Below are 14,757 nucleotides of genomic sequence, written 5' to 3'. Positions count from 1 at the left end.
ATTGTATATTAAGAAATTGACTTGTGATATCGCTCTTAATTTATAAGATTTGGAAGAATGACATCTGCATGTTGTTATAAATTAAAAGATCTATCCAAGGAAAGGTCTAAGTCCTTCTCAGGTCCAAGTTACGTCAGTTGGTGCTGGGGCTGATGCTTCGACTGCCGAAGACAGCAAACATCGCAAATATGTCGGCCTCAGTGAGTCTTACATCTTTGAGACGCGGGGAATGTACAAAGTACTATCTACGGGCTCAATAGGGCCTGTTAGTATTCTTAGTACGCTTCCACGTAATGATAGTTTTAATTTTATTGTAAAATATATAGTTGTAAGATTTGTTTTGTTTGATTAATATAATATATTTATATAATGAATAATTTAAAATGAAATATGACCTTTGAAATGAGTTTCATACTAGTAAAAGCATTAAATAGATTAATAGTAGGAGTAATTTTTATCAAAAAATTTTCCAGTAGTAAATTGATTCATAATATTACAATTACCTTTACTGGTGGCTCATACGTATCAGAGTTCTTCCTCTCCGACTTCTTCTTCTTCTTCCTTCTCTGCTTTACCTGCTGCGAGTCCCACCCATCTCCGGCCCTCCTAGCGATTGGCACTTCAGTGGTCGATGTATTATTTAACTGTGTCAAGGTGAGATATTTATTGATAAAATAAATGATTATGTAACTGAAGTGGCAGTGGGCAGGGCGCCACATAATTCGACGGACAGATGGCTGGTGGGGCAGAAAAGTCCTCAAATGGCAACCCCGTCCTGGAATACACAGTGTTGGTACGCCCCCAACAAGATGGACCGACGTTAAGATTGCCGGAATACGTTGGTGAGGGCAGCGCAGGGACGGTCGTCGTTGAGATCTTTAGGCGAGGCGTTTTTCCAGTAGTGGACGTCTTCCAGCTGATAATGATGATGATTATTTACTGATATGTTCATTGAGTGTCTTTAAACACTATATTCAATAAGTCAATTTAATTGAAATTTTATTAATACTATGATTTGACCAATTGCCGCATACTACCGCACCACCTCTAATCTGTGCCTCTATTGTAAGACTATTAGGATCCAGATTTGTGTCATCTGTCAATCGATCGTGGCTCATCAGCTCAATAAGTCAATCATAATTTGAAATTCATATAGTACGTATAGAATAAACCTTTTCTCAAATATAATTGGAAATCACTTGGCGTTGCGTAGAGACGGCGCTTCAATGTGTGTCTGTTATCACGGGAGTGTTCCGAATAGCTGTTTCACCTGATTCCTGCCGCCGAATTTTACCTTCGCACGACATGCCTTAAATTTGGATATCATCTCCACCATCTGGATGTGTGGCGTCCTTCCACAGTGCGGTTTATAAAGAACTTTCGTCCACGTACAACGAAACTGTGGAAATGAGCTTCCTTGTGCCGTGTTTCCGGGACGATACGACATGTAAGCCTCAAATAAGCGCGTACACCTTCCTTAAAGGCCGGAGTCTCTCCTGTGATTCCTCCCTCTGGCATTGCAGGAGAATGTGGGCGGCGGTGATCACTTAACATCAGGTGACCCCTGCGATAGTTATACCTCGTCTTCCATAAAAAAATATCTGTCGTGGTTTAGCGGCGAAATAAATACATAGTATTTATAGTGTAATTTAAAAATGATCATTTATTCCGAAAAATGGCGACCAAAGAGGTAACTGAACAAAGTATTTATATAAATTTTGAACTGGCTTGCAAATAGAAAGCTGGTTTTCAATAACTAGCTTAAGAAATAAACAAATACCTTAAAGCGGTAAAAATTTTAGACGTTCGTTGCTCGTAATTAAATTTGAAAAGTTGAAATTTGACAAAATGAATTCAAGTGATGACAATAACTGTGATGAACTTAATTTAACGCCACCTGCAATCCAAGGGGCGGCTAAAGCTGTTTAGTTCTTTTACGCACATTATATTTTGAGAAAAGTACTAGCCTTGTACAAGCTTGGCCAGAACTAGGCACAATTTGGCTTTTGATGGACGTATAGACGATAACGTATGCAACGTAACTCGGCCCAATTTAGATGTTCGTCTGTCAATGCCATTTTTGCTGGCCGCTTCAATAATTTGCAAGTAAAAATCCATTAACTTTATCGAAAGTTAAAATATTATCCAGTGTGCAGTAGTTTTTTTCTAGGCTATTTGTATAGGCTTTTAATTGGCCTATATGTAAACATGTAGATGCATATGTATTAGTATTGATGACTGTTAGCCACCCTATGATAATAAAATAAAAATACAATTTTGGGTTGTCTTGAAAAGGTTGCGATAAGACCGCCCATTACGAATATGTTTTTGTATTTTTTTAGCTTGTTGACAAATTAACTTTTAAGACCTTTAAGGCCTCAAAATAATAATCACACACAATCACAATAATCTATGTTTCTAACACGAATATAACATGAATGAATGAAATTAATGTTTTTGCTTGTGTAATTGTCACAACTCATAACTTGCCGATTAACTTTAATTGGCAAGTAACTAATCTACGCCTTACTTGGACATGGTGAAACTGTCTATAAATAAATAACTTACACTGTCATCTTCGCCAGGTGTGGTGGTTCGCTGTTTACCCTTCCGCCTGTTACGGAGACGTCGTTTCTAAAACAGATATAACCTCCTAGTTCACTATTGAAACTTGAAACAATAAAAAAACTACATTTAAAAAAACCGACTTCAAAATCTAAAAATTATAAAATAACTTAATAAAGATTTAATTTAGTACACCTCTTATACAAACATATTACTTTTAATATTAATAAAATACTACCTATTGATAGGGTTTAAGTTGGTGCCTGCCCGCTTAGTTAGATTTGTTTTAGACGAACCTAAAGTCATGCATGGCGAGTGTAGGTACCTCCTACTACGTTAGGCTTGGCACCGGCTTCAAACCTGTCAATAAGTCGTAATTGAGGGTCGTGATTACTGTCATAAATAGTAATTGCATCCAACACATCAATGACTTATTAACTATAACAGGTCAAGGCACCACCAGTATGAGAATGAGAGAAACTGATACTCTATATGTGGCTGAACATGCACTTGCTGTAATGCAGACCCCTGTATCCTAAAAGCCAATTTGGATGTGCCTTCCACGAGAGTGTAGTTTGAGTATTATTGCTGCATCACTTTACATATATTGTAACTGAAATGATTTGTGAGTGAGTGATTGTCACAAAGATTTTCTTGCCACTTCTTATTAAAGCTCAACCCTCAAAGGAGGTGGATATAAAAAGAAAAGTCATTTCCTTGACCTGCCTGAATAAGGTGATTTTGATTTGATTACCCTAAAGGATTGAGCTTCTGATTTCTGTTAGTAAAAATATAATATTAATTACAAGTTTAACCAGAACTGTCAAATTGTAAGTAGAGGTATTTGGTGAGTATTGCATGATATGTAGATTAGGATTATTTTATTGTTGTTTGCTGAGTTCTCGTAACAGGTTTCGTCATGCTCGCTTAAATGTCACTGCTTGTGGCGACGTCATGGGACGGGTCGTCCCCTTCCCTAAAATATGGTTGAGGGAGGCGATGGCTCATGCGTCATGCTCGTGAACGGGCGCTGCTTGTGGTGGCAGGATGATCCTGTTGCCGGGGACTCGGTCTCAGATTCTTTAAAGTTATTTTGTGTAGTATTGTTAAAGTTATTTATAATCGCTTATAAAATGCTCACAGAATACCTTTATTTATTTATTTATGGTGTATGTGGATGATGCAGCTACTGTACTCAATAACTTTTGTATTAATTTACATTTACTTTTTTGACTTACTCGTGAAAGACATTGACTATTTGACGTTTGAGTCTGTCTGTTGCATCATTTTACATTTTACATGTTATATTGTAATTTGAAATTATTTGTAAATCGATGTACTTAAATGTAATTCTTGGTATAAAAGAGTGGCAATGAGTTTCTTGCTACTTCTTCTCATTAGCTCAACCCTTTACGCAGTAGCGGTAGATTCAATAAGAAAAATATTTTTTTTTGACATTCATAAGTGTCATTTCCGTGACCTACGTGAATAAATGATTTTGATTTGATTTGATTTAGAATATGGAATTGGCAGTCGCTTGAAGTTTCAAGATCGAGCATTTAGCAAAGTTTATCCCACTCGACTTTATCAAGAGAGGACTCAATAGGAGATAAAGTTTCTTCAAGCGCTTTTTAACGATTTTGCCGAGAGAGTCCGTTATCTCCAGTATACCTAACCCATTTTTTTAGCATACCTAACATATTGATGGAGAAAAACCATCGAAAGCAACGGAGAAGGCATAGCATATTTTCGGTATATATGTAAAGCCTTTGATTGAGTTTGTCAATAGATATTTATCTTGAAACTTCCATAATATGGGCTTCCGAGAGTTTTTGCAAGTGGACCACCTGCTTTCTCAGCGGTCTTAACAAAAATGTCATTGTCGACGGTTATTGTTCGAATCCAATGCTCGTGAACGCAGGAGTTTCACAAGGGTGTTTGCTAGGTCCTATACTGTTTTTTTCTGCATAACAATGACATGTTGGACGCCTCCAACATGCAATGCAATGGGACTTCCCATATACCCGTAGCATATGTGTTTATGCGAGTACATAAGGCAATTGGATGAGTTAGATACAGCTCGTTTTGTTTACGTTTACGTTACTACATTACTATATCTTATGGAAATCTGAGGTCAATTGTCAACTAGTACGTGATCTGAATTTCATATCAGTTATAATTATTAAGTTCCACAACTTTTGGCATTGCATGCAATTTCCATGCTATTTCTATAAGCCTTAGCTGTGGAGAAACGCACCAGTTCCAAAGGGATTATATATTAATAATATCCACTAAACAATTCATGAGCAACACTTCAGGATAAATTCCCATAAATTCTCTATAATCATATATATAACTCTTACTAATAAATAAACGAATCTAAAATGACGACCATCAATGATTTGTTTTCCCTCGCACACGTAACATCATCTATCTGCCATCCCTGTTTCGCTGTCAGTTCGCCCTGTTTCGCCGTCTTTTTAGATTCGTTTATTTATTGAAACGAGTTAAAGAATATATTATGATTAAATAAACTTTTTAATTATAGAGCTACTCATGCAATATTATAAAACCTCATGAGCGAAAATTCCATTGGATTAGAAAACATGTAATTATTTTTCAAAAGGAAATAAAACAAACATCAAAGTAAGTAAAACTTGTAGTTTTTTTTATTTTAAAGACTTAGTACAGAATAATATATGTAATAAAACAAAAACTGAATCCTATCCTTTATTCCTCAACATCCTTCGGCTCGGTAATAGAATCTACGAATACAACAGAATTGCATTCCGTCGCGTCACACTGCAACATTGGTGGAACTTCCACTGGTGTAACAGAATATTCGTCACCGATCACGTATGGATTGCCGTCGATCCACAACGCGTCGAACAAGCAATAGATGTGTACTTTTATCGTCATATAACTTATGAATTTATAAATCCGTCCCCCGCACTCTCCTAGATGTTCTTTAATACTTTTATCCGTTTTGTACATCAGAAGTAGATTGTGAAATTTAGTTATTTCGTCCATGACGACTTTTTTGATCAGATTGGTGTAAATGATATCAGATTCAATATGTCTTTCAGGATCTTCGTACATTCTCTGTTTGATTCTGAGTATAGCGTCGGACATTCGAACTCTGAATATGACTCCGGGGTTCATAGTTTCTGGAAGGATTCCGGGTTTTCTGGTGCTTGTGGAGAATTCAAGTATTCTGTCCTTCATTGGTTCTGGGTACAGGTAATGATGCGGTCGTTCCCGAAGCTTCGGTCCGCTCAAGGTGTTAAATCGCCGCGTGTTCTGTTGAAAATAATCACTATGTCACTTGTCACTTTTCACTCACTAGCACTTAAATTTAAGCCGATTTCTGATTTGGAAGTAATAAATTACTATCTGACCCGGCAGAAGCTGTTAACACCCATTGCAACGGTTACAAACAAAGTGTATGAGGGAGAAGATCATTTCTAACAGCTAGATAGAAATGGTAAGCGCATCTATTGTAATTGAAACTGATTTTGATTGACAAGTCCTAAACAGTCAGCCACGCTTGGTATTAGCTCCCTAGTATTTTGAATATTAAACCACAAGCTAACGCACACATTGAGAAATCAAAATTGGTTAGCGGCTGTTATCACTAACCTATCTATCCTTAGTTTAACTTACTAGAGGTAGACAAATCTATCCTTTTACGCTTACTTACGTTTCAATGACCTATCGACATAAAGCATTGGACTATAACTATATTGGTCATAACTATCGATCGATAAGAGCTTGTCGTTAAACGGTGACAGCAATGTATCCGTAACTAGAGATACGTCATTGAAAACGGCCGTAAAAGAAGTTTGCTGTGCGGTTGTTCCTTGCATATCGCGAGTCTCTGCGACTTCGTAGCATTCACAACTGATGTGTTTTAAATTATTTAATTTTTGACGCTTTTGCGCACTTGTCTTTGTAAACATTTTGTGACGATTTACAAATGCTTTTATGAGTTATCGTCTTTTAATCATTTTTCATTTTCATTTTCATTTTGGTCACCCATTATTGGGCTGTCACGTTGTATAATAAGCTAATATATTCTAATTAACTGTAATTATAAAATAACAACTGGTTTAGATTTGAAAGAACAACATCTCAAGTCAAATTCCTTATATACAATTATTGGGGTTGTGGAGGTAACTGTAAAGTAGATTCTGTAGATGAAGCCGCAACCTTAACGTTGAATAACGGCCGTTCCCAGTATACTATCTACAGATAGAGATAAATTACTACCTTCTAAATAATCTAAGTCATTCCTATCGCCTTATATTGGGACGCGTGAATTGCAATTTCCATTCAAAATTCTATCGCTGGTAAGCTATTCGTCGTCCCATTGACAGACAGCGTGTGTTACCGTCGATAAGTTTATTGCGACAGAAAAGTCAACGATAGTTACGATTTTTATCTCACGTAAGAGATAGACTGAATATTGGGAACGGCCGTAAGACATTCAAGATTAATCAACGATACGACACTCGAACGGTTGGCTGAGCAGAGAAAGACCGTTCAAGGCGCGGTTTTAAGTCCCGCATCGCTCATAAATTTTGTTTTCAATTTTAATCTGTGTTAATAATAGGGCTTAAAAAATAACAAATTGTTTAGCATATTTTATGTATATGATCTAAATAGCTATTTATGAAGTGATTAGTGAGTGACAGTAGGACAATTAATTTTAAGGCAGTGTTTAACTTATTTTTTTTAGTTAAGTTTCAAAATACTTTTTGGTTCCAGTCGGATGTCCTCAGGTAAGCTTTTGATGTTTTGTTACAGTGCAAATATCTTTCTTACCTTAGCCTTTCTTTTAACTCTGTTATGGTCTGAGTCTTCCCTCGCTTTTGTCAAGTACTCGTCAAACTTGGAGAAGTCGTAAGGCTCCCAAGGGTCTGGCTCAGAAGTGGTGGCTTCAGAAATCTGCATCCAAATATAAAGTTAGTTAATATTTCATTCTTATAGCTGTATTTGTAAGACTATTGAAGAATTTCATCAGAGAATAGACCAATGACCTGTATAAATACCACTGGACAGGCTGTTTCATATGTTTGACAGCAAATTTTTTGTGCCCATTTTAAACGCCACTCGCGAGCGTGTAGAACATTTTGACGTATAATACAAATGGCTGCGTAGGAACGTAATAATATACTGAAACACAAAAAAATAAACAATACTCTGAAGTATTTTTTCATTTTGAATTAACTTGGTTCGTTTTCCGTGTTATTTGTAGTTCAAGAATCAACATAATAAAGTACGCAATTGTTTTTGTAAATAGCTTCCAACCATTTATCGATGTTAGCTGAGCTTGTCAGCACTAATTTTAGTACCGCAGACTCACGCTACATTGCCAACAGTGTATATAGTAGAGGTCAGTGGAATAGACATGTTTCGTACTTGGATTCGTCGATTTGCAAATAAGTAAAGCTCTGATTAAATTTACTAATTTAATTTGTACCAAAATTTAAGTACGATGCGGGACTCAAACTTAGGAAATTAAAATTTAAGATTGTTCAAAGTCATTTTTTTTTTGGAATAGGAGGACAAACGAGCGTACGGGTCACCTGTTTTGTGATCACCGCCGCCCACAATCTCTTGCAACACCAGAGGAACACGGTTCACGAGAGCGTTGCCGGCCTTTAAGGAAAATGTACGCGCTTTTTTTGAAGGTACCCATGTCGTATCGTCTTGGAAACACCGCACAAGGAAGTTCATTCCACAGCTATGTAGTACGTGGAAGAAAGCTCCTTGAAAAAATTAAAATAAAATTGATTCAATTAGCCTTAAACTGAGCGCTTTTTAATCCTTATTAGAAATACTTCTTTTATATTAGTTAACCTACCATAGATTCGGTAAAGTAGAGATCGTGTAAGGAAAGAGGCTACACTTTTCAATCACTGGCTGTAATATACAAAACAAATTAGTTCGTAAGGTGCTGCATGCAATGCAAAAAATTGCGTGTGTACAAAGTAAACATGTCAGAAGTGAAACCTGCATTGTGCATGAACCTCTAAGCTGCATATGAAGTCCTGGTACATGTTGCTAGGATGACATGATTTCAACCGCTATGAAAGACATAACTAATACCGCTACCATATTTATGTTCTCCTGGTGTCTATGCAGTTATAAGTCGTGTGTATGACATAAGAATATTTAAAGGTACACCTACTCGCGCCATACATAAAAAGAAAATAATATGCATATTTCTGTCTCATTCTTTTCCTGCTTCTTCCTACACATTTTTGTATTTGTGTCTCTTACCTGTCGTTTTCTCCGTTGCATCCGGTTTGAAATCACAACGATTCTAAAGAAGTTTCACTTCAATAATATTCAAAGTTTATAACTTTGAATAAGAAATGATACCGGTTAAATAAGAAATATTTCATATTCAAAATAAACTATATTAATTTAATTATATTTTAGATGCATCAACTTTTAGAGCTTGAGCTTCTGTTGGGGATACATCTAGATTGAATACAATTTATTAAACCACATCAATGTAGATGTGGCGTTCAGGTTCTTGGACGTCACGGGTTATCCTGCCTAAAATCGGCAGGCCGTATCAGTCGTCACGCCAGCATTAATGAAGTCATCCACAGGGCATTTGCCGCTCTTAATATACCCGCTGTTTTAGAGCCAAATGGTATAACCGGCCGCGATGGCAAGCGTCCTGATGGAATGACGCTGGTGGCTTGCGCACGGGGAAGGGCGCTGGTGTGGGACGCTACTTGCGTCGACACTCTGGCTCCTTCTCATGTCCAAGTTACGTCAGTTGGTGCTGGGGCTGCTGCTTCGACTGCCGAAGACAGCAAGCGTCGCAAATATGTTGCCCTCAGTGAGTCATACATCGTTGTGCCCTTTGGTGTCGAGACACTTGGCCCGTGGGGCCCAGAGGCGCGGAGAATGTTCAAAATACTATCTTCGCGCCTCAATAAGGCTACTGGAAACCCAAACGCTGGCAGCTGTTCCGGTCAACGGATCAGCCTTGCTATCCAACGCGGTAATGCTGCCAGTATTCTTGGAACGCTTCCACGTAATGATAGTGTTGCGTAGCAACCCTTCGAAGTATATGACGAGAGTTGTCAAACTTCAAGACACTGTTAATTTCAACAGCTCCGTCAGCAATACTCGTAGCTCAGCGGAAAAGTGTTTACTTTAGACGCTGTAGACCCGGGTTCGATACACCTACCAGTGTATGGATTTTTTTGGGTTTTGTAAAGTTAAAGGAAATTTCTAGTAAGTTCAGGATCAAATCGAACAGAAAAAAAGGGATGGAAAATGTGTAAGCAGGATAAAAATAGTTAAAATAATTTTCTAGTACAATTTAAATTTTTAAGATGGAATGGGAGGATCATTTTGAAAATAGAACGGATCCGGGGGTATATAAGCCGTACTAATCGTGGCCTACGGCAGTTCTAGTTCTGACTCGAAAGTGTAAAGAAGAAGAAGAAAAGAAGAAGTAGAGAAAAGTGGAAGCGTTCTAAGAAGAAGAAGACAGAAGAGAAGTAGTGTTCGGTGCAGTGTGACGCGTTGAAGGTACCGCCGCCCACAAGAGGAACAGCGGCAGACCGGCGAAGTGCAAGTTCAGAAAAAGTGAACGCAAATAAAGACTTGTTCCTATAAGCGGATTATTATTTCCAATCCCTGACCCACTCTCGTGTCAATAGTTTTAATTTTATGTAGTCGTAGTATTGTAAATATAGTTATGAGATTTGTTTTGTTTCAATAATAAATTAATTAAATATATAGTATTTAAAACTGTTTGAACTAACACAATTCATATTTTAGATTCAACACCTTACAATCAAATCTGTTATGTATGTTACAGCCATTGGACGAAGTTAAGCAGAAAGGACTCAAACCACACATTGGTCAAAATAGAGTTAAGTATGCCATCGTACTTCTGAAGGTCGAATATATCATGTTGTGAAATCCCTATTTTTAAAATGTACACGCAAACTGGTTTTTTGTTATTTATTATTTATATGGAAGATAATTTAGAGCTGAAACTTCAAATAACTACAGCTCAAAAGTGCCTTTGCGTGGTTTGAGTCCTTTCTGCTTAACTACGTCCCATTGTAAAGTACTCTAATGATTAAAAAGAGTGGCCGTTGAGTTTCTTGCAAGTTATTCTTACGAGATCTACTTTTTCCGAACATTTGGTAGATTCAGTAATTTAAATGAAATATTTATAGTGACGATTCAAAGGCGCTTAATTTAAGACTAATTGAATAAAGTTTATTTGACTATGACTTTTTTATTTTCATTATTATAACACTAGAAATAAGGGATTGCTTGTAACTTATTCTAGTAGGCTTCATAAGATACATAAGAGCTTTAAGGGTAAATGCATACACTTCTATAATAAAGTCCCAGCCACTGTTCAGGCATTATCTATAAATAAATTTAAATGTTTTATAAAAAAATGGCTTTGTCGTTAATCCTATTACTCTACTGCTGAATATCTAAATGATCGGACAGCCTGGGACTAAATTGTGATTATTTTATAGCGATAGAAATGACTGTACAATATTGTATATTTTTATTGAAAAGAGCGCAAAAAAAGAATACTGGGAGATTTTCTTGCGCCGCTTCTTCTCTCTCAGAGTGCCATTTGTTTCCGAAGCGGTAGTAGTATCTAGTAGTTATTAGAAATGACATCAAAAAGAATTCTAAAGGAATCAATTTTGAGAAAAAAAAATGCCTTTTATGCCTTTTATTGCTCATATTATACTGTTTGTTTTCTTTTACTTAAATAAATAAACTACTACCTATTACTACCGCTTCGGAAACAAATGGCGCTCTGAGAGAGAAGAAGCGGCGAAAGAAACTCTCCCAGCATTCTTTTTTTGCGCTCTTTTCAATAAAAATTGTAATTGTACAGTCATTTCTATGGCTATAAAATTATCACAATCTAGTCCCAGGCTGTCCGATCATTTAGATATTCAGATAGTAATAGGATTTACGACAGAGCCATTTTTTTATAAAATATTTAAATTTATTTATAGATAATGGCTGAACAGTGGCTGGGACTTTATTATACAAGTGTATACATTTACCCTTACAGCTATTATGTATCTTATGAAGCCTACTAGAATTAGTTACCAGCAATCCCTTATTTTTAGTGTTATAATGTAAACAAAGTATGTACAATCTGATATAACACTTTCACCCGTAAAGTTTCCAAAAATAAAAGTGACATTTAGACTTGTCAGACGAAGAATAAAATGAAAGGTAACAAAATTATACAGAATTAAATTGAGAAGAAAAAAAGAAGATACCTTTTTCTTCTAGCAGAACACTTATACAATAATAAATAACGGCCTTACAAATAAAAGTTATAACTAAGCATAAACCATGAATATGTAAAATGTTTACAAATAGACATTTTGCTTACGAATGGTTTGTTCGTACGTATGACGTTTCCCGCGTTTAATTGCATCGCAGCTTGTCATTCGGAAAACTTCAGAATTGTCATTGTATTGTTGACTTAAAGGTCTTAATTACCAGGTCATAAAATCCCAAAAAAAAAAATCATTGTATTGACAGTGTTGTCAACGACAATGTAAACATTTTGCATTTTCTTTGTTCATCATCAGTTATAACTTTATACCAAGTTTATTTGTAAGGCCGTAAATACACAAAAATGTTGTGAGATAGTAACTTCACTGGGTTGGATTTAGTATCCCTTAGCAAGAATTTGGATGTAAAAAATATTGTAGTAGAGCTTTAGTCCACGATTACAATGATACCACTCTTATTACAAGGTAATGCACCGTTTTCAAGAAAATCACAAAAAAAAATCTTACCTAAAACAGGTAAATCACGTAAATAAATATCCCATAGTACGAATTTGGTTGTAAAAAATATTGTAGTTGATAGAGCTTTAGTCCACGATTACAATGATACCACTCTTATTACAAGGTAATGCACCGTTTTCGAGAAAATAACGAAAAAAAATCTAACCTAAAACAGATAAATCACATAAATAAACACTACTGACATCGCGGCGGGAGTCTAGAAACTGTCATAAAATATTTTGGTTTCTTCCTAAAATATTTGGACAGGCAAAGGGTTTAAGCCCATACAGCCATAAATTAGTAAAAGTAATAAATCCCCAAAGCTCTATCAACTGCAATTCATTAAAATTGGTTAGGTTAGGTTATGTTAGAACAGTTAAAACAACGCACGAGCCGAGCGTAGCGTGCCGCGGCAGCGGCCGGCGAGTGCCAGAACCAAATAGTAGGCGTTTCCCCTCATTAACAAATCAGGGAGGGAGGAGGATCGACTTTTATTTTGGGTTTTCATAAAAACTGTGTATTACGTTGTAATAAGAGTGATAGCACTATAATCGTGGACCAAAGCTCTATCAACTACAATTCATTAAAATTGGTTAGGTTAGGTTATGTTAGAACAGTTAAAGCAACGCACGAGCCGAGCGTAGCGTGCCGCGACAGCGGCGATAGATGTTTGGGGATTAATGGGGGGAAACGCTTACTATTTGGTTCTGGCACTCGCCGGCCGCTACCGCGGCACGCTACGCTCGGCTCGTGCGTTGTTTTAACTGTTCTAACATAACCTAACCTAACCAATTTTAATGAATTGCAGTTGATAGAGCTTTGGGGATTTATTACTTTTACTAATTTATGGCTGTATGGGCTTAAACCCTTTGCCTGTCCAAATATTTTAGGAAGAAACCAAAATATTTTATGACAGTTTCTAGACTCCCGCCGCGATGTCAGTAGTGTTTATTTATGTGATTTATCTGTTTTAGGTTAGATTTTTTTTCGTTATTTTCTCGAAAACGGTGCATTACCTTGTAATAAGAGTGGTATCATTGTAATCGTGGACTAAAGCTCTATCAACTACAATATTTTTTTCATCCAAATTCGTGCTTGCAGTATCCCTTATACTAAGTTTTAACCACTTCACTTATTGATAGTCTTTTAATCACCTTGGACATTACATATTATTTTTCTTAAACGTCGAAGAGTAAGATGAAAAATATCCAATTTATAGTACTTTTTGTTGTAACTCTGGGAACTTCTTAATAAAGAACTATAAACTTTAAACTAAAATAAAAAAAAAATTAACAAAAAACAACCGCCTTCAAAAACTCTATTCCAAAACAATAGATATAATGTGCACTAAAAAGTATAAAAATAATTGCGTATTTATAAACATTCTAAATAATTAATCTTATTCTAGTTAATTTTTAGTGTTATTTTTTGAATCGGTGTCCTTCCGCCGCAACCCGCTCTCGCCTCTCGCCTCCTCACGATTCAAGCACATCTCACCTATTACTATGTATGTAGTAACAAACCTCTTGGATGACACATGAATTGAGAACGTCCTCCTTTTTTAACTTAGTAAAAAAAATATTTTAGGGGAGGGAACGAACTGCTCTACGTCACCGCCACAAGCAGTTGCATTTAAGCAAGCCTGAATCTTGATCTGAATGGTAAACCTCCTGTACTACTTTTCCTTATTCTGTGGTTCATGTTCAAAACGTTATTATATCTTAACTTTTTTTTTTACGGAATAGGAGGACAAATGAGCGTACGGGTCACCTGGTGTTAAGTGATCACCGCCGCCCACATTCTCTTGCAACACCAGATGAATCACAAGAGCGTTGCCGGCCTTTAAGGAAGGTGTACGCGCTTTTTTTGAAGGTACCCATGTCGTATCGTCCCGGAAACAACGCACAAGGAAGATCATTCCACAACTTTGTAGTACGTGGAAGAAAGCTCCTTGAAAAGCTTAACTTACCTTTTCATGCGGTATCTTCTTTGCCGACAAAAGATTAACTGGCTGATCGTAAGCATCGTCGCTGAGCTAAAGAGAAAAAGAAAGTAAATAATTAAGTTATCAATGGAAGATTTTTTGTTGCTTCTACTAAGCTATATAATTGCCAATTTTGAAAATATTAAAATGGAAATAGTATATTATCTTGAAGAGATAGACATATGCCATTGTGGACATTTCTGTAGACCTATGCACAATTTCACAGACAGCGTTTTCGTTCAAAGCTCCCAGACGGCTTAATTTTTCCGACATCTCCAACAAATTTCGTTAATATATACAAAAATATTTACAAAAACTTAACAAATTATATACTAAAACCTCCCTCGAGAACCATGCTAGCCATTGGTGAAAAAAAAGCGTGAA

At 36.4% G+C, this 14,757-nt stretch overlaps 1 protein-coding gene across 1 annotated transcript in view; it reads right to left on the bottom strand.

Annotated features, from left to right (window-relative positions):
• Nucleotides 1–14,757, bottom strand: part of LOC126973470 (uncharacterized) — a 28,423-nt gene that overhangs the window by 11,124 nt on the left and 2,542 nt on the right. The window contains exons 3-6 of the mRNA XM_050820775.1: nucleotides 14,359–14,424; nucleotides 7,390–7,512; nucleotides 2,569–2,634; nucleotides 504–644 (exon numbers count right to left, since the gene is read on the bottom strand). Of these exons, the coding sequence (XP_050676732.1) occupies nucleotides 504–644; nucleotides 2,569–2,634; nucleotides 7,390–7,512; nucleotides 14,359–14,424 (396 nt within the window). The remainder of the gene's footprint in view (nucleotides 1–503; nucleotides 645–2,568; nucleotides 2,635–7,389; nucleotides 7,513–14,358; nucleotides 14,425–14,757) is intronic.

Source organism: Leptidea sinapis, chromosome 29 (genome assembly GCF_905404315.1).
Source record: "Leptidea sinapis chromosome 29, ilLepSina1.1, whole genome shotgun sequence".
NCBI classification, from domain to species: domain Eukaryota; kingdom Metazoa; phylum Arthropoda; class Insecta; order Lepidoptera; family Pieridae; genus Leptidea; species Leptidea sinapis.
Note: the sequence above shows the minus strand (reverse complement) of the source record. Positions and strands in the feature narration are given on the sequence as shown.